Source organism: Astatotilapia calliptera, chromosome 22 (genome assembly GCF_964374335.1).
Source record: "Astatotilapia calliptera chromosome 22, fAstCal68.1, whole genome shotgun sequence".
Lineage (NCBI taxonomy): Eukaryota > Metazoa > Chordata > Actinopteri > Cichliformes > Cichlidae > Astatotilapia > Astatotilapia calliptera.
In genome coordinates, this window is record NC_137442.1 from 19,085,477 (window position 1) to 19,113,413 (window position 27,937).

The 27,937-nt window shown below is 43.0% G+C and overlaps 1 protein-coding gene across 5 annotated transcripts; it reads left to right on the forward strand.

The window, feature by feature from the left end:
* Positions 1–27,930, forward strand: pum1 (pumilio RNA-binding family member 1). Of its 5 annotated transcripts, none has more exons than XM_026155771.2 (23): positions 1–139; positions 3,902–4,074; positions 9,508–9,630; positions 10,289–10,357; positions 11,491–11,596; positions 13,715–13,908; positions 14,115–14,287; positions 14,382–14,646; positions 14,734–14,827; positions 15,224–15,322; positions 15,472–15,614; positions 15,860–15,998; positions 16,087–16,221; positions 16,616–16,915; positions 18,612–18,854; positions 19,600–19,894; positions 21,419–21,548; positions 21,744–21,878; positions 22,545–22,682; positions 23,336–23,461; positions 23,666–23,787; positions 24,313–24,505; positions 26,071–27,930. In XM_026155771.2, the coding sequence occupies exons 2-23, from the start codon at positions 3,913–3,915 to the stop codon at positions 26,200–26,202; spliced, it is 3,516 nt and encodes a 1,171-aa protein (XP_026011556.1). In that variant the 5' UTR covers positions 1–139; positions 3,902–3,912; the 3' UTR covers positions 26,203–27,930. The 5 variants fall into 5 exon arrangements, with proteins under 5 accessions (XP_026011556.1, XP_026011558.1, XP_080152049.1 ...); XM_026155773.2 differs by having other exon boundaries at positions 19,624–19,894; XM_080295923.1 differs by having other exon boundaries at positions 19,627–19,894.
* The last annotated feature ends 7 nt before the right edge of the window (positions 27,931–27,937 follow it).

The window sequence follows — 27,937 nt, forward strand, 5'->3', positions numbered from 1 at the left end:
GTACGCTCTCTCTCATCCCTTCCCGTCATGCAGCGCTCTTGCCTGCTCCTCCGTCGAGCCGCCATGTTGTCGGAGTGAAAGCCTGGGGTGTTAGAGAGAAACTGGGGCTGAAATCCGCGACCATCCACCCTCTCCGCCGGTGAGTATCGAGTCGTTAGCGGTCGCGGTTGCTCAGGGGGGTGTTTATGCACGCTTCGGTGCGGGTATTGTCGTTACTGCGGCTCTGAAAGGGCGCTAAACGAGAATATTTTGCGAGGCTGAAGCGGCTGCCTCCCTTTCTGCTGCCTGCCTCCTTCCTCCCGTTGTGTCGGTCTTCCGCTCCAGACAGCTCTCGGGCCTTTGTTAGCATCCGCGTCACCGGGACCCGTGGGGCTGCAGGCTCGGCGGACAGGTGTAGTCCTCTGGTTATTTATTAATAACCACACTACGGTGGTGGGGAGCGGTTAAAAACACTGCGCGTTTGTCCACCGGTTCGCCCGGGCTGAGCTTGTGTCGGGAGGCCGTGTTATTGTTGGTAGACACATAGTGAACCCCCCCCCCCCCCCACGGCAGCTCCGGGGCTGGCGTGACGGGACGCGGATGCATAAAGGTAGCTGCCGTGAATTATTTCACGAAGCATCCCCATACTCGGTTTCGTTTTGATGTGTCATGTCTGCCGGGAGAGAAATGTTGCTCCAGCGTTATCCCCCCTTGCTAGCTTGCATGCTGCCCCTCTCGTATTGTCACACCCCTGTCTGTGCCCGGTATGCGGTGGATTGATCCCCCGGTATTGAATGATTAACCCAGTTAGACCGTGAACACCGCCGCCTGTTTCCGGGTCCTCGCATCAAACTTGTGGCAGACCGAGCCGTGTGCGCTTCTCGGCGGGGAATGGCCGCACTGTGCTGGATTTCCGGGTGTTTCTCTGGCTGATTTCGGAGCAGTAGCAGAGGGATAAAGAGCTAACATTTCCTTGTGGCCTGTCCAAGAGTGGAGGAGGGATGATCAGTCGGTCGATTTGTTTTTATCTTATTATGGGAGGGGGGTCTTCATCCGGTCAGCTTGTGGTTTTGTCTTTGTAGAGGGGGTGTGTTGCACAGTGGTTACAGCAGACGTTGGTAGCTTGCATGTGTTTGATTCATAGTGTCTGCCAGTCTCTTGCAAAGGTAATTACCGTATATGGCTCAGTGCAAAAAGAAGTGCTTGTAATTTCTTTCTAGCCTGTGGGGACATTAATGGGAAGCTGCTCATTTTAACAGAGATTAGAGGTAAGAGTCAAATACAAATTACACCCTTCTCTCATTGCTGGAGATCAGGGGCTGTTGTGTAAAATTGTTGACCACCAAATGCTTGGCCTTTAGGTCCACACCGCACATTTTAAAGATAATCTGTCCTTCACTCTTTACCTGGGTTAACAAAACAACTTCTTAAAAAATAAGCACCACATCTTTGTCTCTGTTACATGGCTAAATAAATCCTCTAATTCTCACACCAATGTGCATAGTTACTATTTTAAATTGTTCCTTTTACACAATGCACTAAATGCACTGCAGGTTTGAGAGGTAAATCTAGCAAAGACTTGTGCATTCCAATACAATAACAGGGATATTGTTACAGAGAGCCTCGGATCAAAGTTTATGGCCATTAATTCTGTAGTTTATAATACATCTGATCTATACTGTCATGGAAACTGTTGAATGATTAGATACCAGCTAACATTTTCATCAAAAAACTAAACATTATGATATTCATAAATGGGGGATGTATTGCAGGACTGATTTACCCCCTGAAAGCCATGCCTGTAAACAAACAGTTCTGCACGTGCAGTACTGTGCAGTACTGTGCAAAAGTTTTAAGCCCCTCCTTATTTCTTTATGCTTAACTAGGAAAATGAGAAATCTATGCCATAGTTTTCAGGAATGCTTCCTCCTTCATACAGATTCAAGTAATGTGAACAAAAGATGTGTTTTGCGACAGGCTGCTAGTAACAGTGCCTAATGTTGCATTTAAAGTTGGTTCTTTGATAAGTTGTCTGTTATGCATAAACACAACACTGGTTCATCCCTTGAGTTAGGTATTTTTTTTCTGCTTGAATGATTCATAGGTCAGTGCTAAGGGGCTTAACGAACAAAGAAAAAAAGTGTTCCTCTGAAAATGGCCAGGTGCAAGGACAGAAAATGAGTGAAAAACTCAAGACAACCTGCAGAACTTTGATAAAGACCAGTTAAAAACAACTTTAAGACAGTGTGGCTCCTTGGAAGCCACACTGCTGTGAAACACCTTGAACTGGTCAGGAAGTAACTCATCAGTGACTCTGCAGAATATGCAGGCCACTCTGTGTGTGTGTCTAAATACCTTTTTAGGGGTGAGTAATTTGTAGAAGTTTCACAACATTCCTGCCAAGTGAACCTTTGTCACTGGAGTTCATAGCAGCGTGTTTGCATCAGCCAGATACAGAGGGTGCAGTAAAGTTTACATTCTGCTGCCGATAGGCAGGTTGGCAGTTAAATCAGCTGCTGCCCTGGGCTGGCTTGTAAAATGTTCTCTGGTTTACTTCTGTATCTGTTGATCCCAGTGCTCTTGTGCTGATCCTCAGCAGTTAGGCAGCTTTAATAACAGTTCACCATTTTGTCGTAAGAGTGTTATACCAACAGTCTGGTAAGCAGTATTGCAGCATTGTGTGTGATATTCTTTGACCTTTCTTCACAAAGAATAAAGTCCAAAGATGGTTTGAAGGTTTGACTGTTTTAGTTAGGTTAAAATTTTATTTTTTAGGTACATTGTAGTGCTTTTGAATTGTGATTCTAATATATAACCTGTGCACACTGATAGATTTAAAGTTTGCTTTTAGCTCGCGTGAAGCTAGTTTTTGTTATTGTATTGCAGTTGCATAAAACAGCGTTAACTGTCACCTGGTGCAGAAAGTAAACAATATTTGTTTAAATATTTTTGCATCTCTGGTTTGTTGTCAAACGTGTGAGGGCTGCCCTACTGGAAAATGAATGAATTTTGGCTCAATTTCCTTTGTTTTCTCATTTGTGCCTTAATCAAGACGTTTATGTCATTAATACTGCAAAACAAAGTGGTTACACTGAACAATGAAATTCTGACTTTGCAGGTTCCCTTCACACAAGTAAAAACAAAATTAAAATACAAAATAATAAGCACAGAAAATAAATAACATAAAGCAAGTACTACAGTACACTGGAGTGTAGTCAGAATATAAAGTGTAGTTTGGTATCTATATTAATTGGTTTACAGGATAGTGGCACTGAGCCTGACCTTTGACCACAACTCTGGGGGAACCGTAATATTACAGACAAATGATTTGGTTCATTTTGCTTCATATGCTTCCAGCCACCTCGTTTCTGAGTTAGGGGTCATTGTTCACAGCAGTTTAATTGCTGTGAACTAATTTGGCATCAAGCTGGCATGATGACATGGGAAAATGTTAGGTATGAAGATAATATAGTGGGATATCAGCTTTATTATTCTGAGTTGTTTTTAGAGGAGCATGTATTATACAACCCTGCAGTACATCCACCCTGGCAAAAGTCAGCTTTGTTGTTGTTGTTTTTGTAGAGATGCATGGATTCATGCTTTAGATTGTTGTGCTGATTAATTATGCTGCATTGTGTTGCAGTGTGTTTTTTCCCTTTCTTCTCATTTAGGAGCAGATGAGCTTTTAATTTACAGCCCACAAATGAATAAACATCAAATCTCAATAATTATTTTATTGCAGCGAAGTTGGTTATTGGACTGCAGCGTTTTTATTCATAATTTGACACTTGTGCTTCGCGGCTGTTGGATCTTCACCGTTCATCATAAGATTCGGTGTTAAATTGGTCAGAGTGCTCCAAACTTTTACTATGTTGAACTGTTATGTTTTCTGTGACTGATGCATTTCACTCACTCTGGACAGGCTGTGGTGGAATGAGCAGTGTGTGTGTGTTGAAGAGGAAAGCAGTGCTCTGGCAGGATTCATTCAGCCCCCACCATAGAAGTACTTCTCCCAGCATGCCCGTGGTGCTGAGCAGCGGAGGACATGCCCCTCCAACTGGGCAGACCCCTCAGGCCACACCCCCCAGCCAGCAGGTAAAAACCGCCTCTCTGATACATTTGCTATTTTCATTCATTCATGTCTTTTTCCATTGAATTAAACTGGCGTGATGACTTTCTACTACAGCGCATACAAAAGGTAAAGCAGTCTACCTGGATGGCTATTATAGCTCGCCTCTCTCTGTGATAAACACATTGTAATTCCTCTGACATGCAGACAATAAAAATGTCCTGCTGGTTTAATAATGAAACTTTTGAAGTGTGATGCTGTTAACAGCAGGAAATGTTTAGTTGTTTAGATTACCCCAGCACTAACTTAACAAAAACAACCAAAAACTAGTCAGTCCAGTAAGACGAGGCTCATGTGTAAGACAGGAAACTGAACTGTAAACAGCAGATATTTGGGTATAAACTACAAAAGTACTGAAAGCTGGTCAACTGGTCAACAGCTTATCTGGTGTCACAGTTTGTTGTAATTTGGTGGGGTGGCACCAACAAGAACTAATAGACTTCTCACTCTTAACAATGTAGTACCTGTTGTTGTTTTAATACTACAGCTATTATAGTGTTGTTCACAATGGTGCAAGTCATATTTTCCTTCCCTTATCAGTATTCATCATGCAATATTTTACCGCAAATTGGCAGACCACACCAACCTACCTTAATCTGAGCATGTCTGCCTTGTTTTGAAGGTTCTTGTCCTCATAATCTACCAATAGAAGGTGCTCCTGCCTAACTAACACATAAACAACCAATGATTAGTTTGTCACAGTTTTGTAATCTTTCAGTTCCTATTTATTTACACTGGAAACCATTCACTCATTGCACTTTGCAGTGATGGCTTGTTGTTTGCAGCATTCCAAGCTCTGGTTGTCTAGGTAACCCTGTAAAGCAGGGAATGGGCAATTAATTTTCCCAAGTGGCCAGTTGAGAAACTGGGATTGTTGTGGAGGACCGCACCAATGAGCTTCTATCGCACATTTTTGCAGCCCTCCATAACAGTTTCTTGTTGCCATGTCGCTATGCATCATTAAAAGTGGGGATGCAGCTTCAGTGTTACTTATTAATAGGTGTTAGCAGGTGTAGCTGTCAGATGTAGCCAGGAATTGTCTACGTTTTTGGGGTTTTTCACCTTTTCTCTTTGACATTATCACTGAATTTCTCAAATGATGTATTCTGGTTGGTGCTTGGCTAGCTAGCTAACTCTGTTAGGCAATTTTAACTGGTCATATCTGGGTGCATCTAGGCAAATGAGGGTAAAGGTCACTGATCTTACACCTACGGTTTTACTTTAAGCAATATCATAAAAATACCCATATGACTGTAATCTCCAGTACTTTGTTACAAACCCTGATTAGAGCACCAGAAAATGAGACATTGCAACACAGCCATTAAAGCTTGATGACACTCATCTCAAGCTTTCTGGAACATGTGCATTTGACTCGAGAGCTAATGAACCAAATAATTGCAGTCTTATCTTACTAGCTTTAAGGCTTTTGTATTGCCTCGGCTGTTATTAGCTGAATAAACAATGGTTGTTAAAGGAGCTCTGCTTAAATGGCTAGCATCACGCTTGATAAATGCAGGGCATCAGCCACAGCAAAGGGGACCTTCCTCATTGTTAGATCACTAGTTTGGAAGGATTATGGTTTTCAAGTGAAGCGGTAACACCCTTCACTGGCTTCTGAAGCTCAGATGTTGTGAAAACCTTATTTTAGGAGTTAGCCTCTGACCATCTGATCTAGGGCTGAACGATATATCGCATTTGCGATAATATCGCAACATGATCAAGTGCAATTTTCTAACCGCAAAGGCTGCGATTATACTCTGGACATGTCCAAATTCATGGGCTGCATCCTCCTGAGGCCGCATTTGTAGACCGATTACATCACAGCGACGTGCCGAAGGCTGTCCAAATTACTACCATATCCCAGAATTCATAGCGCGGCCCAGCCAAACTCCAGTTTCCAGCAATGGCGGCCGCTACTAAGTTTTAAAATTACTCATACTAATCTTTCTGGGTCACAAAATAAACTTTTAACATATTTTCAGGCGAGAAAGTAGTTGTGTAAACATCAAATATCTGCTCGGTTTATCAAGATATCCCATATTTGCAAAAGTGCTTCGACGTTTTCAGAGGCGTCTGCTACCCACCAGCTCGACAGCTAGCCGGGACCTCGAGGGTTACTGATGCGGCCGAGAGCGGCACAACTCCTGGCACATCATTTTCAGATCACCGCGGAGTTTCGCTGCTCGGGTTAAACGTAATATATAAGTCACTTAGACAACCTAAAAATGTTATTGTTGGGCTTTTTTCAGTGTTTTGTTTGTTCGTGAGTAAATCGGTTTGGCTGAGATTAAAGTTATTAGATTAGATAAAATAAAACTTTATTAATCCCCCGGGTGGGTTCCTCCTTGGTTTTCACACAGCTGACTAAACGTCAAACAGAAAACTTATTAAACAGAAGTATGAGACAGTCGAGAATTTACACCAGTGTCTGGTTATATTTTAGATAGCAAGAAGCAGACGGCCGAGTTTATTAAACTCCACCGAGACAGCGGTGACGCTAATCAGAAGGCTAGACCGTCCAATTTCACGCCTTTAAACTTTAAAGGCGTGTTTGTGTGTGTGTTTATACAATTGCTATTATGTTTGCACTTTATATGTAATGTTACTGACTGCAGAGATCAGTAAGATGTGTGTATTTTTTATTTATTAGTTTTATTTATTTAATATTATTTTTTAATTGAATGACTGTCTAGTAGTTCACAGATGTCGAAAAACTGAGTGTGGTAAAGCCACTGATTTTGTTTATGTATATTTCTGCAATCTGCACATTGTACTGACTTTCATTTTAATGTTTACACCAGGGTTCCTTGTCAGCACTTTATGCTCAGATGTTTGTAAGCTAAAAATAAACTATTGTGTATGTTCAAATATACTGTTGTGATTGAAGAAGTTAAATAAAAATGTCAGTCATCAATTCATGCATCACCTCATGTCATCATAACAGAGGTCTGTCTTCCAGGAAAGAACAGTTTAAAATTAATGTAATATAGTATTGGCCATACTATATGATGTATTGCTTGTCTTTGTTTAATAATACAGAAGAAAAAGACCTTAAAAAATAATCGCATATCGCATCGCAATCGCAATATTGGGGCAAAAAATCGCAATTAGATTATTTTCCATAATCGTTCAGCCCTAATCTGATCAGGGTCTTTTAACTGTTCCACGCTCTTATTTTAAGTCCACAGGTGACCACGCTTATGAGGTTGAAGCGCATAAACTTGATCTTCATCTGACTCAGTTGTTTGTTTTAAACCACTGCGTAAAAGTTATTATTGTTGTTATTTCTGCTACATCGGGTGTCCATGAACACAGCTATTTTCTGGAAATGAAGCTGACATGTTGTAGCATGAAGGTGGCTACAATCATTAGAGCGCTGCCTCTAATGGGTTATTGTTTTGGTTTTTTTGTGTTACACATACAATTCACATGTTCGGGCTTTCTAGAGAGTCAGTTTTATATCATAAAGATTCAATTCATTGTTGTCAGCTCATTTTTGTAAAAAACAAACAAACTCGTGGCTGCTGTGATAATTGATTCTTTGTAGGTATTTATATAGAAAAATTACTGAAGTTTTTGTCACCTTTTTGGATGTGAGGATTTTGCAGATTAACAAAGGTAAAATGTAACAAACCAACATGGGCTGAATTACTGTGATGAATACATAATAAACCAAACATATATTCCTGAATTAAGGAATATATATACTTTGCGGCAGTTTGTAGCAAATGATCCCAAATCTCTTTGGTTTGTGTCAGGAAGGTCCAGCTTAAAAATCTGCCAAATCAAACCTGGAGCTACTCACTGTGGTGATCTGTGAGTAAAGAAGGAGCAGAAAGTAGCTTCATCTTGTGGGAGTTTTAAGTGATGCGCTACTACCTTTTCTTTCGGTGCAATGCATGATGTTATACTACGCTTCTATAGTGGCAATCAACTCCTCCTGAAACTTTTCAGTTTAGTCTCCTATACATCATTCACCACTTTGAGCCAGTGACTGAGCGACTTCACATTGTATGTGTTGTTTTAGCCTTTTTGAGCATTTTTTATGGGTTATGTGACAAATATTTAGATTTTTTTGTGCAGTACAGACCATCCAAGATGTTTGGACTTCAGTTTTGGTGAGTGAAGTTCTGGTGATGATAATGATGGTGATGATTAAATGCAAAAGGTTGGATAAACACATACCAGAAAGAGATGAGTGAAGATGAAACCCTCAGTGCATCATGGGAAGCCCCTATCAGCCTAGACCTATTGCATTAGCTGTTAACTTGGCCCTTAGCACTCTAGCCTCTTATCCATATAAGGTCACTTCTGATGTTGAAGCTAGACAATGGTCAAAAACCAGTAAGTGTCACATGTTTTTGGTTTGGACACACCGTCTATCCTTATGTCCTCCTCGCTGCTGGATTTCCTGCTGTACTCGTTTTACAGCCAAAAATGTTCCTGAAGCTCATCTGTAGTGTCCTCTGCTGCTTAACTGAAATGTTGTTTGGTAGTCTGAAATGTGGCCCCCAAATCTGTTAATACTGTGATGCTGCTGTGACAGGTCTGAACGATATACTGTCTTCAGCACTGTGTAAATTGTATTTGTTCCACAGCAAAAGAAACATTTTAAGGCCCCAAGGTAGTCTGAAGGGTAGAAAATGTTAGTTCATGATAACAAGGTTGGTGTTTTCATGAGTAATCCTTGGGGGAGAAGAATGTTTTCTGATAAGCAACAATTTGGTCTGACTGGCTGTCTTGTGCTTTGCGTGTACAGCAAACAGTAAGCCCAGCTGTTTCCAGTACATGGTAACCGTGGATTCTTTGATGGTGGTGTCTTGTGGGGGAATTTTGAGTTTTCCCTCAAAGTGAGGGAGGGAGGAAGTGACTGGAGGCTTTTCTGTTAAACAGAAGTATTGCCTCTTACTTGGACCTGAGAGGATGTGGCCTTACATACTTCAGCCTGTTGTCGTGTTTGAGTGATGCTGCTGATTTCTGAAAAAATCCAAATGACACATCCTGAGAGATGATATTTAACTGGGGAAAACTTCAGCTTTTAAAGCTGTGTTTATATTGTAATACTGATTTTCTTTTTACCTCTGAAACATGCCCTCCATGCAGTAATAATTAAAAAGACTAAAACCAAAACTTAAACAATAAAAACTAAACTGAAAGAAGGAAATTCACTCTGAAAAGTGAAACTGAACTATATTAAAAACAAAAAGTCAAAATAAAACATAAAATAACTAATTAGGAAAACCCCCCCCCCAAAACAATAAGAACTCTGGTTTCTGTGTATATTTTCAGCATGTTCAGCTCTGGTGAATAACGTTTGCAGTCTTTCTCAGGCACTGTGTTCTGGTTGCTGTTACCAGTAATTCCAGGGTAATGTGCATGTGTGTACTTGTGTCTCTCAGGGTGTGGCGGGCGCTGGACGTTCCCAGGACGATGCCATGGTAGACTACTTCTTCCAGCGGCAGCATGGCGAACAGCCCGGCAAACATCGCTGGCCCACTGGAGACAACATCCATGACAGCCAGGTGTGTGTGTGTGTGTGTGTGTGTGTGTGTGTGTTAATGTTGCACAAGTGGCAACATACAGCAGAGACATTAAAGGAATCAAATTTTTTGTTAGTGACCTGGTAACACTGCCAAAGTTAAAGAGCTGCCACTGCTGTTATAACCTCTACAAAATGCCTTTGTGTAGATGAGTTAGTGACACAACCTGATCAGCTGTCATGTTGTCTTGTGATGCAACATACATCATCTTTATTACACGGCGGTGTAACCATCGGTATCCTTGCATCTGTCCATTGCCAGCTATTTCTTTTTTTTCACAAATCCCTCCAACTCTTCCACGTTTGTGAAAGTTTCGGGGCGTTTTTTTTTCATTTCACCCGATGCATCTCTCTGCACCATCTTTTTCAGCGTCCTTAAACACAGTGTGGTGATAAGTATATGTGCTAAAAGGGAAATAATTTCCTTGTAACTAAAACTCTAAAGTAACTAACTCATCTGCACAAGGGGCTTTTGTTGAGGGTTTAGCAGCCGTGGCAGTTCTTTGAGTTGAAATGACAGATTTAATCTCCACAGCTTTCTCAAAATGATCACTAATATATATCTATTTTCTTAACATGGTCCTGATAGTCCTTGATAAGTGTTAGCTGAATGGACAGTCTCATTTGCTTTCTGTTTGCAGGTGCGCTCCATGGACGAGCTGAACCATGACTTCCAGGCTCTCGCTCTTGAGGGACGCGCTATGGGAGAGGTGAGACAAGAGTTGATGAATCAGGGTCACTTATTGTGAAGAAGATGGTGACCTCAGCCAATAATGAAGCATTGAGGCTGGTTGCTCATGTTTGCACTTCTAAATTTAGGTTGAAATGAGTGCTTCTGACGAGGGCAGACGCCGTGGATCAACACTGCGACATTAAACCGCCTGCCCTGTATTTTGTAGCTTGGGCATTTGGCTGAATAGAAACATGATTGATTACCGGGAGTGAGTCAAACTTGAATAGCAGGAAATCCAAGAGGAAAAAAAAATAGAAATGGATCAGTTGCTTATGAGCTAAAAGCGGTGTTGGGTTGTATTTTTTGAGACTGAAAAGCTCTGAAAGCCAAGAAGAGATTGAGCAGAGATGCTTATTAATTCGAGCTCGTTGGACCGGCTGTTATTTGTTTTGTATTTTGCACTCAGTAAGTCTGTTAATGTTGGGCCAGTGCCTGCAGTTAGTTTTGGCTTGCTTGATTACTGTTTTGCTGCTATACACTGTAATATATCAGTAGTGAGAGTGACTATTAAAAGCTTACAAAAATGACTCTGTAATCTTTGTTTTTTAACTATAAATGGATTTTTTTGCCCCCTCTAGCCAGAAGATGCACATCAGATTAGTTTCAAAAGTTTGTTTTTTACTGTGAAAAAAAGAAAACTATCACTGGGTGTAATAAAAACCGAGGAGAGATGAAGATAAACAACTGAACTGCTGATAAGGTGCAAGAATTTCTTTTGAATCCAAGCATGAAGCTGTTCCCAGCAGGAACATCGAGCTCCTGTTTGTTCCTCTACGCTAGTTTTTGTTGCTGCAGAAGCAGTTTATGTTTTTGATTGACTCATCCAGTTAGAATGACCTGTTCTTGTTTGTTTTTTCGGGGGGGTTCAGTCAAGGGTCGAAGTACAGATGTTGCTGGAAACACAAGAACGGACTGTTTGCAGCAACAAAAAAAGAAGTTTGCCCATTTGTAGTCTTTGCCATCTACTCAGAGCTCTGCTTGTACAAACTTCCTGTTCTGTATGGATTGATTTTTAGTTTGCCTGTTCTCCCATCTGCCAGCAATATCTGTGTAACCTCATCATTTCTTTTGCCACCTGTTTCATTTCTTCATTGTCTTGTGTCTCTGCAGCAGCTGCTAACTGGTAAGAAGTTCTGGGAAACAGATGACTCTGGGAAGGATGGACCAAAGGGGATCTTCCTGGACCAGTGGAGGGACAGTGCATGGGGGGCTTCAGGTATTTGCCATCCTGGGATCTGTTTGTGCCATGGCTGTAGGGAGAAGGTTGGAGTGAATGCATTTTTTCCCCCCCACTTAAGCACAAAAACGACCAAAACAATCACTGTCAGGTGTTTGGAAAATATATATTTAGTTTCCTGCCAGACTCAAAGGCTGATGTCAGAGTGAGATCTCTTGTGTTCTCCCAGATCATGTCGAGATCTGAGATTCCTGTTGTATCAAATTAACACAGTGTGGTTATTTCTGTAGACGGGATGACAAAAGAAATATCCCGGCTTTTTACAAGTCATCTGGCGCACCTCGTACATCATGTCTGCACCGGGGAAAAATGCTGACGCGTGTTAGCTCATTTCTAGAGTGTCAAATACTCACTGGTTCATGAAAAAAAGGGAAAAAAATCATTTTGTATTCTAATTTTTTTATGAATTACAGTCATGTAAAAATGCTTTTCACATTACTCTTTGCAGTCTTGTGAAGAAAAAAAAAAAAAACTAAACACACCTTCCATAAGAATTAAGTGGGTCAGGAACAGCTGGGTGCTGCTATTCAAATGCACTTAACAGATCAGTAACAAGTTTTGTCAGTTTGCTTGTCTGGAGGATTCAGGTGTGTGTTTGCACAATCCTAGCAAATTCCCCACCCCCACCTACCACCACCACAACAACAATGCTCAAAGAAAGTAAGCAAAACCCAAACAAGCGCTACATTTTGGTTTGCAGGCCTCAGTTAGTATGTCACGTTAGCAGAAAAAGACTGAACAAGTTTGGCATGATTTGGAAGGGCTGCCAGGAGAAAGTCTCTCTCTAAAGCTTTGCAAATTTGCATCTGAACAAACCACAAGACTTCTGGATCAAAGTGTAGATGTTTGGCTGTAATGCACAGTGCCTGTTCAGCAAAAACAAAATGCAACAACAGGACAGTAATCCCAACCACAAAGGTAACTCTACAACAGAATGAGTGAGGTGGGGGAAAGGAATGAAGGCGTTGCAATGGCCCAAAGTTCAGACCTCAGCCTGATTGAAATGCTGTGACAGGACCTCAGGAGAGCGTCACAAACAAATGCCCACAAACCTCAATGAACTGAAGTGTGGGTGAAACCCCCCTCCCACAACGGTGTGAGAGACTTCGGGCTATTTCTGCTACAACCTTGTTAATCATAGTGTGCTTAGCTTTTTACAGGGCTGCGTAGAGTCCTGTGAAAACTGAAAACGCTTTCAGACAATATCCAATGAATAATTGAGTTGTAACACATTGATTTGATGTTTTTGGTAAAGCTGATGAGTAAATGAAATGAGATAAATTAGTTAAAACTTTGAGCCGTTTCCACATATGCACTTCAGTTTCTGTAGAATCAGCTCAGGAATATTTCTACAGATATTTTTCTCACATGTCACATGGCAGAATTTATGCACGCTATACCAGTGAATGTACTTCACTATTAGCCATGCTATTCACACATCTACTCAATCCAGCATGGATTTCATGCAGGTTTTGTTTTAGGGAGCTAGTAGCTGTTGGATGAGCCGGCTAATGTCTGATGTGACAGCATCAGAACATTTTCCCCGTACATTTCTGTTAAGAGAGGTCTTGGAAAGTTCTGGTGCACGTGTGGGAATGGCTGTATCAGATTTATTAGCAACACCAAAACTTCCTCAGTACATAAATAAAATGAAAAATACGGTAAATAAAAGTGATGTGCAGTATGTAATGAAACTGGAACCTTCCCCTTTGCCAGTGCTTGTTTCAGCATGTGGTTACATGCGCTCTGCTGTATGTGTGTGAGAAGCTGCCAACAGCACTGATTAAGTTACTGAAATCAGCCATAGTGCCTACACAGGCCCAACGTTGAGTTTAAGTTACTCAGATTTTGTGCACTGTGTGTAAGTGGATTAAGATTATTTGATATTGCTGATATCCTAATTTCTTATGAATCTATCAAATACATCAGGAGCTTTGTTATTTCGCCCAGCACATCTGTAACAGCTGAACATGTTGTTACTGCTCCGGATGATCATTTCTATTGAAAAATCTTCAAGCCATCTGTTTTGAAAACTGCTACTTTTTGCTTGCACAGTTTGCTGAGTAAATGTGTCGTTCTCTGTTCCTCTCACGGCAGATCACTCGGTGTCTCAGCCAATCATGGTGTCCCGTCGGCCAGGGCAAGGTTTCCATGGCGGTGGTGAAGTCGGGGTGGGCTCTGTGATGTCTCCACGGTCTGAGAGCGGAGGGCTCGGGGTTAGCATGGTAGAGTACGTTCTGTCCTCCTCACCGGCTGACAAACTGGATTCCTGTCTTCGAAAAGGACCCTATGTAAGTGTCATTACTCAAACACTTCTGTTTCCCTGATCATGCTAACTGTAACTGCCACACACGCCCATTGTGTCATTTTCTCCCACTGACAACGTGTAGTTTTTGTCAGTGTCACTTTGTCCTTCCTGCGCCTTCCTCTGTGTGTACAGCAGAGGAGCAACACTGTGCATCTGGTCTCATTGTATCATTTTCTCTCCGTCACACAGGGTCAGAGGGATGGAGAGGTGGAGGAGGAAAAGAGGGAGAAGCCAAAGACGACGTTTGAGGGAGAGAAACTAAAAGAGTTAACGGAAGGTGAATCTGATGTGATCAGCGATGTCATCAACCCGAATGGGCTGCCTGTACAGAACGGCCTCGACGTGGACGTCAAAGAGTTTGGGTAAAAATCTGCGTGACACAAGAGGACACACACCCACACCTTAGAGAAATGATTGGTACCCTTTAGATATTAACCGAACCTCTGCTCCATGCAGTCGCCCCCCGGGCAGCATGCCGGCTCCCGGCCCAGAGGGTGATCTGCTGGGTGGTCCCGGGGGCGTAGGGCCTGAGGGTTTGACACCCCTGGGAGGTGGCGGAGTTCCCAAACCTCCTGATGACTTTTCTGGCGTGGAACAAGGTGGTGTTACCATGGACCCCATGGAGTCTGTGATGGAGCCGCTTCAGTTTGACTACAATTCTCAGATGCCCATGGACTCTGCACCCACTGTGGGCCTATTTGATTACACTAACCAGCAGCAGGTAAGATCACCAGACAGAGGAGTTATTTAGCGTGTGTTAACAGCACTCAGCTCACCTATGGTTCACCTTTCTTCATGCTGTTTGCAGCTGTTTCAGAGAAACAATGCCCTAGCAGTGCAGCAGTTAACAGCAGCCCAGCAACAGCAGTACGCACTGGCAGCCGCACAGCAGCCTCACATTGGTAAGTGTGTCTGTCTAAACTGCATGTCAGATGGTTGTATGGCTTCACGCACGCATTATCTTTGAACTACCCAAAAACAAACAGTCACATGCATTTCATGATGATTGGCCAGCTTCTTCTTCTGGTATATTTGTATTCGTAGCACAGGGTTTCCACTAATGTTTGCAAAGCTTGACCCCCCGGCTCGGTGTATAGACTGGCTGTTTTTATTGTTTGTCTTTCAGTTTAAAATAAAATAATGCCTTAAAGATTGAGATTTGATTAGTAAATATGACATCGTTGCGAGTCTCTTAAGTAGTTATGCCATAGCTTCACAACAAGTCCTGTGATTTTCCTTCATGTATTATGTAAAGCCCTTTTGCCCTGGTCCACCTTTACCCTCCTTGTGTTTTCCAGGTCTGGCTCCAGCATTTGTGCCCAATCCTTACATCATCAGTGCTGCGCCGCCAGGGACAGACCCATACGCAGCGGGCCTAGCAGCAGCAGCTACACTCGGTGAGACGTTCTTCTTTTTAGACGCGCTGTCACCTCCGTTTAGATTTCTGTTAAATGCAAAACAAAAATGTAATTTTCATATGTTGATCCATAAATATGGACACTGTTGCCATATCTCAAAGCTACTTTGTGTATCTCTTTGTGTCTAGGTCCAGCAGTGATGCCCCCCCAGTACTACGGTGTGACCCCCTGGGGTGTCTATCCAGCCAACCTTTTCCAGCAGCAGGCTGCTGCAGCCAACAGTTCAGCCAATCAGCAGGCAGCAGGCCAGGGCCAGCAGAACCAACAGCAGGTCAGTTGACTGTCCGACAGAAAACTGACACACGGGCTCCCACCGGCTCAAAATATTTCTGTGAGCGCTCGTCTCTCATGCCAGTTTAAAAAGTGCATTTAGACAAAGACCTCTTCATTGATTATTAAATGATTATAAGCAAATCAGGGAACTGCTACTTGTTCTTCTCCCATTTGTGCGGTTGAGCTTTGTTTCTTATTCTACACGGAACAAATTCAGAATTTTGCTTTTCTTACTTTCTAAAGGTGATGCGTGCTGGAGGAAATCAGCGACCTTTGACCCCTAGCCAAGGGCAACAGGGTCAGCAAAATGACCAGCTGGTGGCAGCAGCAGCAGTCAACTCAGCCCTCGCCTTTGGGCAGGGGTTAGCAGCAGGAGTACCCGGTGAGTGCAAAACTATAAACAGCTCAGTTATGCGTTACTGCCGCCCGTCATCTATATGAAAGAAACATGTCAAAATCTTCTTTCTCAGGGTATCCAGTATTGGCGCCCGCAGCCTACTATGATCAGACAGGGGCCCTGGTGGTCAACACGGGAGCCAGGAGTGGCCCCGTCCGCCTCATGGCCCCCGCCTCCGTCATCATATCGCCTTCTGCAGCACAAGCAGGTAAACTAGCAGCTCACTTGGAGCGTGTGGTCAGAAGCCCAGCCTGCCTCTGTTGCAATAAACGAGACTGTCATGCACACAAAACAGCAGATTACATATTGTGGCCTTTAACAACATGTTCTAAATGTCCCATCTAACCAGAGCACGCAATTATGGGATTGTGACTATGTACTTTCAAGTCTGGACTTAGATTTGCACAAGGAGTTCCCATGAGGGAGTGTTACTGAGTTTTAAAAAGCAAGGTTTACGTCACTGATGGAGGTGATTGAAAGCATTGTTAGGGAAGTAAAAGAAATCAATCTTACGATTATCTTCAACGACGCGTTTACTTAACACAATATAAATTTTTTGTTGCTTTATGAGATGATTGACTTGGATTGTTTCCCGTCTCCAGTTGCTGCTGCAGCAGCCTCTGCTGGTGGTGCCAACGGCGGTCTTGGTGGCGGGGCTAACGGTCCTTTCCGTGCCATGACATCCCAGCAGCCTCAGCAGCAGGGTGGCCCCGGTGGCGCTCTGGGAGGAAGTTCCTTCTACGGATCCTCGTCCCTTAGCTCCTCTTCCCAGAGCTCCTCTCTGTTCTCACAAGGCTCTGCCCAGCCTGGACCAGGGTCTGCCTCCTTGGGCTTCAGCCAGCAAGCCTCATCCTCTCTCGGTGCCACTCTGGGGGCCACGCTGGGAGGGTTTGGCACTGCAGGTGGGAATACACTCTTTCCACATGATATCTTTGGTTCTTTTGGGGTCTTTTAAAATAAATCTAAGTGACTTGCCAATCAATGTTCCCTCTAAGCTGCGCGCGTGCGCAATTGCACAGAAAATCTGCGTTGCGCATAGAAACAAAATCTAACCTGAATTGAAATTAAAATGAATACTTTAACAATTCTGTTTTGCAGTGTTAGTCAGTAAGTGACTGGCTGCTCCCGTATGGGATTAGAACGATGCCACCTTATCCCATAGTCCAGCCAATGATGCGATTCACATTCGTATATACACAGCTAATCAGCGTCGTCGACAGGCTATGACAGCGTCCTTATGTGCCGACACCGGTGTTTTAGCTAGCAAAGCGGCGTGGCTGATGTGGAGTGAAGCCACGTTAATAACAACGTGTACAACCATTGGAGATGTGAGCAGGACAGACGAACAATTGATGGAAAAAGTGTGAACTTTATACCAGTTTTTAAATTATGTTGATAGGCCGCGTAAAACCAGAGTTATGATAAAAATTTCTGCAGTGTTTTTTTTTTTTTCCTGAATACTATCGTTGTTTATATTTACTGCGGGAAGAAACGGTAAAAACTGCGTTTTATAAGGAAAATGTTCGAAAGCACTCTCCGCCTGTGAGCAAAACCAAAATACCCCACCCTTTCCTATTGGTGGAAAAATGTAGCATGTCGATCAATCAAAAAATGATATGGTAACGTGGCATCTAGTTGTTTAGAAAGGGGGGAAGTTTTAGGAGTGACAGCGGTGTTCTGAGATGTGAGAGATTTGCAAAGTTTAGCGTGTTTGGAGTCTAAAGTTAGTGTGTTGTCTTGTGTAGTTAGTGTGTAGTGTAGTCAATAGTTTTGTTGTGTGTGTCAGAACAATGAGGCGACTGCTGAATGTTACAGGAGTGATACATCTGCTGTTGTCAGGCCTGCAGGTATCAGACTGTTGTTCTCCTTTATAGTGGAAAGAAATTATTTTTTGGAGTGGCACAAATAATTTGTGTGGCATCAAATTTGATGCAGAACAGCTGATTGTTCTGTAAATAGTTTGAAATGTTTATTTAAAAAAACGCCTTGGCTACAGTTTTAGGTAAACGGCTACAAAAAACGTTGTTGTTTGCGTAACTCAGTTACTTTTTTAAAGAAGTAACTATATAATTAATTGCCCAGCATTGTATCATTATATACTGTATTTTGCAGACAGAGAGTTACAGGACTCTCTCCCAGACCACAGACTCATAATACAAGTCAGAGCTTTATAAAAGAGAGAGAGAGAGAAAGTTTTGTTTTCAAAATTGGAGTTCAAGTTATTTTTACTCCCAATAGTGTTAACATACTACACAGGTCATGAACAAGATTTGTTTACATTTTCATTGTAAGTGGGCTAAAGCAGTTAATTAAAAGTAGTCTAACATAAATGTAAATGCTGTAATTTGATTATTTTAATAAACCATGTAACTTTGGATGGATTCGATGCTGGCGTGACCACAGTGCACACGTCTGCTGTTGCTCACAGTGGTCCAAGGGACCGCTCAGGGAGTTTGTGTGTTCGCTCAGACACATGAAAAATTAGAGGGAACATTGTTGCCAATGTATAATGTAGCTGTGAGTAGTTAAACTGAATAACAGTTACTGATAAATACAAACAGATAACCTGATTGAATTCATATCTTTGTCTCCCTCTAGTGGCCAACTCGAGTGGTGGCAGTGGCTCAAGACGGGACTCATTGACAGGCAACAGCGATTTGTATAAACGCACACCTTCCAGCCTCACCCCGATTGGTCATGGAGGATTTTACAACGGCACCCTGGGCTTCAGTCCATCCCCTGGCCCTGTGGGCATGCCTTTACCCAACCAGGGGCCTTCCCATTCCCTCACACCTCCACCCTCCCTGTCCAATCACAGCTCCTCATCCAACCTCAATCTTGGTAAGCATCTTTTCTCTGGATGTTGTGTTAATTAGGAGTGCTGCTGGTTTATAATGATGTTTTATCAGTTGATGGTTTCTTTACTTAACTTACCAGAACTTTTTTTAAAGCTTTACAATAATGTAAACAAATATGCATCATTTAGAGTTTATTCTAGTAAAAGATGTGTCTGGCTTAATTGAGAAGCGGCCGTTGTTCAGTTTTCCAAACTAACAAATGGAGCTGAAGATTTGTACGACAGCATGTTTTGAGGGACTAATTATAAATTGTGTCGCAGTGTTTTGTTTTGCGTGATTGACAGTCGGCAGAGTGAATTTTAATGCAAATCAGTGTTGATGGAATGATAATTAAACAAACTGACAGTCAGGGCGAGGCTTCATTATGACTCGGATGGATTACCTAGCTGTGGCATATTCATTCACATGCATCAGATTTGTCATTCTGTACAGATTCAACCAATCAGAAAGAACTTCTTTGTTTTTGTTTTTTTTCAAAGGAAGGAAACAAGCGTGCACTGACATGCTCAGCTAGACACCAAGTTTATCTAAGAACACAGGTTTTTGAGTAGTAATATCTACTGCTCAACTTCAAGGATTAATTCCATATATTTTCAGCTAATTCTGTGTCAGACAGGCTGAATGATGTTCATTGTATAACTTGCGTTTACTGTTGTAGTACCTATTGGTACTTATTTGTGTGTGATGTATTTTTAGGTTCATATTCTCTTCATTTGACTTTGTGACAGTCCCCTTTCTCTCTGACGCCTCAGGAGGCCTGACCAATGGCAGTGGGCGTTTCATCTCCGCAGCTCCAGGAGCCGAGGCCAAGTACCGCAACGCCGCCAGCTCGGGCTCCTCCCTCTTTTCCCCCAGCAGCCAGCTCTTCCCATCATCACGGCTACGTTACGGCATGTCGGACGTGATGCCATCAGGCCGGAGCCGCCTGCTCGAGGACTTCAGGAACAACCGCTATCCCAACCTGCAGCTCCGAGACATCGCCGGCCACATCATGGAGTTCAGCCAGGATCAGCACGGCAGCAGGTACGTGTGGGCAGTTACCTCCAGTATAAAATAACACCTTTGAATTCCCCCGAAAGTCTGTCCCATGAGTAATGGCAGTCAGTTGGAGGCCCCAATAACTGCAGGTTAATAGGATACCACACAACAAGTATGTGACAGGATGTGTTACTGTGAAACGTCAACTTTTAGGCGTACCACTAGTGCCAGTTAAGTTGTAATGAAAAAGTAGACACAAAAAGTAAAGTCTGTCTGTGGCTGCGACTAATGATGTGCTGCACGATTAATATACCAGCCGCTTTAGCAATTAATCGTTCGCGGTGGGTGTTTGTAGACTCTGAAGCCTCCAGACTGTTCATTTTGTATTACCAGCAGTTTAAACACACCAAATCATCGCTTGTGCTTGAATTTCAAGTAATAACTTGCAAATTTATCAGGCCATTGAGTCTATTTGTCTTTAGACACATTAACTTATACAGAGAATTTTTAGTAGACAGGACAATGAAGACTGGAGAGAGAAGTGGGACGAGGTCGTGGGTTTAGCACAGGGGGAGGTCACCTTCTCAGCCAGGTGAGCTGTAGCAGTGCCCATCGATAATGTACTTGCATGGCAGGTTTATTTCTCACATATTGATCTCTGACAGTTGGTGTGTGACTGAAGAGTCCTTTTCAAGAGCAAAATTTACAAAGTGCTTTTCAATACAGAGTAATTAGAATTAAAATGGTATAAATCGATTAAAATAAATAAAGCCACGTCTGAAACGGTGCATCCTAAGCTTCTGTTAAAGTAAAGGTATTAACAGTGTCAACAGATCTTAGGTCACTGGATCTATGTACAGCCAACATGATTGTAGTGGTTCACTGATGTATGGAGACATTTGAACGTGTTGTGCTATGAAGTGATCACCAGATTTTTAAATTGAACCCTAAACTTTATGAGGAGCCAGTGTAAGGAAGACAAAATTGGCGATTAAGCTCTTTAATTTCATGAAGTAACCTCTATATTAAACATTGATACTGACAGAAAAGTGTTGTCACTGAACCATCACTGCCCGACACTGTGACGCAGTCCAGACATGTGCAGACTTTTCTGCTGAAGTCATCTGTGAACATATCAACATGCCCGATCTGCACGTCCCAGACAATTTCTTTCCACCATCTCAGTCTGTTTTATCTCTCTCCTCGCCGGGCATCCATCTCTTCACCTCACAGGCTGCTCACTTCCTTCAGCTCCCTCTTTGGACCGTCTCCACTCCGACTGTCCCTCAGGTTAAAGAAACTGGAGCACTTCTCTCTCAGTTCTGTCTCAGGACATCTGTCTCGCTTTATTGCTCTGACGTGTTTGTCTTCATCTCCAGTTTCATCTAAACTTTGTAAATCCCCTTTATGCACTTGGTTGATTTTATGAGAAGAGTCTGTGTATTTTCTCATGAGGCTTGTATACATTGCAGACAGGAAAAAGAAGAAGGGGGGAAAAACAGAACAAAAGATGTTTGTCGAACTTAATTTAAAAGATATACTTTTATTCATCCTCGTTCTCTTTTAAAGGTTTATCCAGTTGAAATTGGAGCGAGCCAGTTCAGCAGAGCGCCAGCTCGTCTTCAGCGAGATCCTGCAGGCGGCCTACCAGCTCATGGTGGATGTTTTTGGGAATTACGTCATCCAGAAGTTCTTTGAGGTGTGTGTGCAGTTGATGCTGTGCTGCGTGTGCCTTTGAAACACCAACGTTAAATTTATGGGAAAGTCTCAGTCGATTATTCTTCAGAACCACGCCTAGCTTTAATAGCTTCTGTAGCCTGTCTGATTTTGCTTACATGTGTGGTGTTGCATATTGTCAAAAGGATTAGAGGCTCATTTTGTTTGTGCGTTTCAGTTTGGCAGCCTGGACCAGAAGCTGGCTCTCGCTGAGAGAATCCGAGGTCACGTGCTGTCTCTGGCCCTGCAGATGTACGGCTGCAGGGTCATTCAGAAAGCTCTGGAGTTCATCCCCTCGGATCAGCAGGTTATTGTAAGTACACTTGTGAGCGTGTAAACATGACCCTAAATAAATCTATCCTGTCACAACTCTGCTGCGCTTGGATTTCTGTTGAAGGCGGGGGGGGAAAAGGGGGAAATATCCTAGTGTCCCAATTTGTTAGCACATCTATTATCCACGTGCTGATAATTCAGCTGTGAGTGAGAGCACATTGCTCATAGATAACACATTTCTATTTATACAGCAGAATGCAGCATCGATGAAGAGGTACGCTGAGCTTTTATGTTGGCGCTCCCTTGTGAAACAGCAGGCTCCTTGTATGCACTCTATCATCAGCGTTGAATGAAGCTAAAGACGCCACAGTTTATATGCAAATGTAAACTGGTGCTATTCAGATAAAGCTAGAGGAATATCAACAGGAAATAATTTAGTTTGAAGTCAGTGTTTTAGGATAGGGTCTCTCTGTGTGTGTATGTGAGGAAGTAAGTTATCCATCTTTGCTTAATAGACCCCAATAGATTCCTGCAGGGCATCTGTTAAAAGCCCAGTGTTATTTGTCTGGCTGTGAGCTGCAATGAAAAATGAAGGAGAGGCTGAAAAATGCCATCAGGCAATATTTGATTTCTCACAAACAATTACTGTCCCTCTCCTCACTCCGCCTCCCCTCTGTCCCTCTCTTCTTCTTCTTCGTCTCTGCAGAGCGAGATGGTGCGGGAGCTGGACGGCCACGTGCTGAAGTGCGTAAAGGACCAGAACGGTAACCATGTGGTGCAGAAGTGTATCGAATGTGTCCAGCCTCACGCGCTGCACTTCATCATCGAAGCCTTTAAGGGACAGGTCGGTCTGCACAAAAAAATATTTCCACATTCAGTCACTGTAGCACGCCAGCTCATGGCTGACATCCACACACACTCGCTGCTGCTGCCTGAAGGCAGCGAGCATATTGTCACCGCCAAAGCACATAGACACACATGCTCAGGCCTTTTTTTTTTCTTTTTTTTTTTCTTCTCAGGGACAGGGTATGTTGCCTTGGCAACAGAAACCTCAGCCCAGTGGCGACAGCCATCTTCTACCTACCTACAAGCTAAATGTTACATTAGCATAAAGTGTTAAAATAAAGATTGTGTGTTCGTGCATCATCCTTTTGTTGTCTACACATGAAAGGTCTCGGTTTCTCGACTCGGCGCTCTGACAGTAAATGTTACCACCGTGTGAGTGTTTTGCTTCTCGAGCATTTGCATGTTGTGTAACGGCACGTCTCGTACCCGGTGGCTCAGATTTGTTTGTGTAGCTGAAAGCATGTCAGGAATCTGTGTTTCACCTTCCCTGCAGGGGTGGGCCGGGTATGCAAAAGTATGCCTCTGATAATTCGAGGCGCTTTGTACACCATAAGTGAAAACAGTTTGAGTTCATCTCACCTCACTGAGCTTGAGTTGATATGCGATTGTGAGCGGAATGACTAAAAATGTGCAACTACACGCGTCTCTCAGGTCTTCGCCCTCTCCACTCACCCTTACGGCTGCCGAGTGATCCAGCGCATTCTCGAACACTGCCTCCCCGAGCAGACGCTGCCCATATTGGAGGAGCTCCATCAGCACACAGAGCAGCTAGTGCAGGTGAGGCACTCAGCGCTGTCAGTCTTTGACTGCAGCTTTATATTTTTCAGGATAACGACATTTCAAGTTAGCTCAAAGAGGGGAAAAAAAGCTCCTCTCGGAGCCTCCAGATTTCTGAAGTTGGCTGTGTTTGATGTGACGTCAGAGCCACCAGCTGTCCTTCTCACGTTTTTAGTTAATGTGTCTGCGGTTTGTTTTATTTAGGACCAATATGGCAACTACGTGATCCAGCACGTTTTGGAGCATGGCAGAGCCGAGGATAAGAGTAAAATTGTGGCTGAGATCAGAGGCAATGTACTGGGACTCAGCCAGCACAAGTTTGCCAGGTAAACACCAATGCGCGCACACACACACACACACACACACACACACACACACACACACACACACACACACACACACACACACACACACACACACAAACACACACACACACACACACGTGCGCACGTTGTCAGCTCCATCTTTGTTTGAGAGGTTTTCCTTTGGTTTCTTCACACCTGCAATCAGATAAGGAACTTTTTCTGTGCCTGGGGGACGTTACGATATTTATGATAACATCTGTTACTCAGACACTTTGATCATGAACCAAACATGGTACAGCCTTTATATTTACACCATAGGCACACATTACAGAGTAGATGATCTAATGTGATTTTGGAGCTTCTTTAAGCTTTAAGTCACCTGCTGTTGTTTAAAATTCAGGCCAGAAATGATCAAATTGGGTTACAGGTACTTCATATGCAGAGACAGGCTTGTTGGTGTGGGAAAACATTTGCTTGTGTTCTCACTCCTCTATTCTTGTGGCTTTTATTAACACTGTCCCCCCTTCCTCCTCCTCCTTTCTCCAGCAATGTGGTTGAGAAGTGTGTTACCCATGCGTCACGGGCAGAACGGGCCGTACTGATAGATGAAGTGTGCAGCCTGACTGAGGGCCCCCACAGTGCCTTATACACCATGATGAAGGACCAGTACGCCAACTATGTGGTGCAGAAGATGATCGATGTGGCCGAGCCAACGCAGCGCAAAATCGTAATGCATAAGGTTGGTAAAGGGGCCAGAGGGGTCATCGTGCGTCCCGTCTAAATGTTGGGATAAAAGATGTGATTGTAATCCTCTTTTGTTCAGTGTTTACTGCAGTCCCTTATGGGGAAGTCGTTGTTGTATAGCTTTGACATTTTCTGGATGAGGAGGTGTTTTCTGGCGTTTAGAGCGCTGCTCTGTGTTACAATTGAAGGATAATCATTGAACATTTCACCCTTTTTAGAGCAATCAAATGCAGTATCTGTGATTTAAAGGTTGGAAATAGTCATTTTTATTATGGTGTTGGTGTAAAGTTCAGCACATTCATTTATTCCCCAAACAGCCCGAAGCTCAAAGTGATTTAAGATGGTTTAATTCAGCTCATGAACAGGAATAAGAGGTGAATAAATTGAAGCTGTTCTCGGCTATAAAACCTATAAACCCAAGACTATTTGTTTCAGCTCTAGATGTCAAACCCTAGGGAAGCTTTTCAGCTTCCCCAGGGTTAAATTCAGCAGTCTTAAATTCAGCAGTGTGAATTGTTTTTGTTTGTTTTTTAAGCAAATTAGATCGCTAACGCGAACAAAACTATAATGAAACCAACCGTCACTAATGCAAAACTGTGCAGGTGGGTTGGATTGATGAGAGCTCATCCAGCTAATGCACTCTGTTGTTGTGTCCAAGTAGCAACTACCTCTAAAGCTATTAAGGTACAAATATGTCTGCTAGCTTGACCTCCATCCATAATGGGAAAGAACATTTCAGTGAAGTTTGCATTAATGCGTACACTCACCGGACACTTCATTAGGTACATCTCGCGAGTGCCAGATTAGGCCCCCTTTCTCCTTCAGGGCTGCATTCATTCTTCGTGGCGTAGAATAAACAAGTGCTGGTGCTTTCATGTTGTTTACACCGGATTCTGACCCATCCATCCGAATGAAATCAAGACTCATCAGACCAGGTGGCATTTTTCCAGTCTTCTGTTGTCCAGTTTTGATGTGCTTGTACGAACTCTAGCCTCAGTTTCCTGTTCTTACTTGACAGGACTGACACAGTGCGCTCTACTGCATACCTGGTTCTAACAAGAGGTTATTTGAGTTACTGTTGCCTTCCTATCAGCTTAAAGCAGCCTGGCCATTCTCCTCTGACCTCTACCATCGACAAGGCACTTTCAGCAGAGAGCTGCTGCTCACTGGATATTTTCTCTGTAAACTTTAGAGATGGCTGTGCAGGAAAATCCCATTCAGATGCTCACTTTGAACTTTAGCAGCTCGCCTTGGCTGTGTCTACGTGCCTAAATCTATTCAGCCTTGTGATTGGCACTTGAACAGATGTGTCTAACAAAGTGTCGAGTGAGTGCAAATCAGAGGGCGAAATTAGAGAGCTGGGTTTTATTTATTCCTTTATTTATTAACTCTTCTAGTAATGTTTGCTCAGTCGGTTTATAGACTGGCATCTATCAACCTCAGTTAATGTCAGCCTCGTCACTGATGTGAGGTCTGCATGCATGTAAGGGGACTCGAAAAGGAGCAAATTTGTATCAATTTTTGACTAACGTGTGTGTGTGTGCGTGTGTGTGTGTACAGATCCGGCCTCACATTTCCACGCTGAGGAAGTACACGTATGGAAAACACATCCTCGCCAAGCTCGAGAAGTACTACATGAAGAACGGCGTCGACCTGGGTCCTCTCTGCGGCCCTCCTAATGGCATCATGTAAACTGAACCCCCTCCTCCTCCCCCACCCCAAAATCATGTCTACCACCTCCCCACCCTTCAGCTCACCTTCCTCATGCCTTCATGTCTACCCCACCCACCCCCTCGTCTGACCCTTCAGAAAGCATCATGCCCACTTCACCCCACCAAATCCTCATAGAGGACATCGTGTACCCCTCCCACCACTGTTTCCATGACAACCCTTCGGGAGGAGCCTGTTGCTACAGGCAGCCTTAGTTGGTGGGTTGGGTTTTTTCTTCTTTTTTTTTCGTGGTTGGATTTTTGGCACCCCTCCCCCCACTGGACTCCAGTCTGTAAACTGGGTGCAGTGGAAGGCAGCGACGGTGGCAGGAGGGGGTGAACAAGGAGAGGTGAGACCCACTCTACTCACCCCACTCCTCCTTTTCTTTTCTTTTTTTTTCTTTTTTTCCTTTTTTGCTTCTGATAAACTCAAAAGATAAATCTTTCACTTTTTGCTACTGCTGCATACACAATCCTAGAGCCCCCTCCTCCTCCTCCTCCTCCTCTCATTCTAGCTATTTACCACTATGAGATGGAACGAGTATTTAATTTGTCTGACGTCCCCGAATCATAGACAGACACACACACACAGACACACACACATGCGCGCGCGCCACCATCAGCTAACCAGCAGACAGATCATTTAGCATGGGAGATTCGTTTTCTGGTCTTGCTTCTATAAATATAACGTGTATACTTGGTGTAGACCTTTGCATATATATATATAAATATATATATAAAACTTTGTAGTTTTTCTGGTTTTTGATGTTGAATCTGTATCTATAATGTATCCTAGTAGTGACCACATACTTCTGACTGTATAATTGTACATTTGTAAACCCTTGTAATGTAAAAGTGCTTTACCACCCTTTTTTGGTATGAGAAGAAGAAAAAAAAAAGAAAAAAAATCTCACTCTGGGGGACAAAAAAAAGGAAAAAAAAAAACTGTGCATTTCAGTGTATATTCTCACCTCCTTGGTTGTGACATATGAGTTGTTGTATATTGTAAATTGTAATATCAAATTTTGTTTTGAAAAGCCCTTTCTATACAGCGTTGTACTTGTACAAAGATTCGCCACGCTTGGTTTTATCTTTATCTCGTCACTGCTTAACTTAAAGACGTCGATCTCCCGCCGACTCCCAATTGGACACGTTCGGATAGATTAGTGGTGTCTTCTGGTTTGTTTTTTGTTTGTTTGTTGTTTTGGTGGGGAGGGGGGGGGGACTTTTTGACCTTTTTTAAGATCTTTTTATAGGAATGCTTTACCCCATGAAATGTGTCATGTGTTTTGAGTACGCTGGCTGGGTGGGAGAAATAACTTTTACTCATTTAAACCCCCCTTCCCCTTCTCCCCCCAAACTCCTCAGTTACCCATGACTGTTTTCAGGGGTAAACGCGTGGATTGTACAGAGGAGACTCTTGTGTTTTTTGGCATTTTCTCTAGTGCTGTAAGTGCTGTATCATACTGTCCATGTCCTTTTGGGTGAGAGAGAGGCCGCCCGCCACAGCGCGGTGTACATTTGGAGCAGCCTTGTGTATATTTACTACGAGCACACCTGTAACCATATGTGTATAGTTAACAGAACCTGTGTATGCTTATTGCCTGGGCAACTATTTTTTGTAACTCCTGTTGTAGATTGTCTCTAAACAATTGTGTGATCTTTATTTTGAAACCAAACTGAACAAAAAAAAAAAAACTTTGAAAATTTACCCGCCT

Coding starts and splice junctions, on each gene's coding strand:
- pum1 (XM_026155771.2), top strand. CDS start 3,913: ATGAGCAGTGTGTGTGTGTTGAAGAGGAAAGCAGTGCTCTGGCAGGAT. Junction 13,909..14,114: donor GTCTTCGAAAAGGACCCTAT/GTAAGTGTCATT, acceptor TCCGTCACACAG/GGTCAGAGGGATGGAGAGGT. Junction 16,916..18,611: donor GGGAGGGTTTGGCACTGCAG/GTGGGAATACAC, acceptor GTCTCCCTCTAG/TGGCCAACTCGAGTGGTGGC.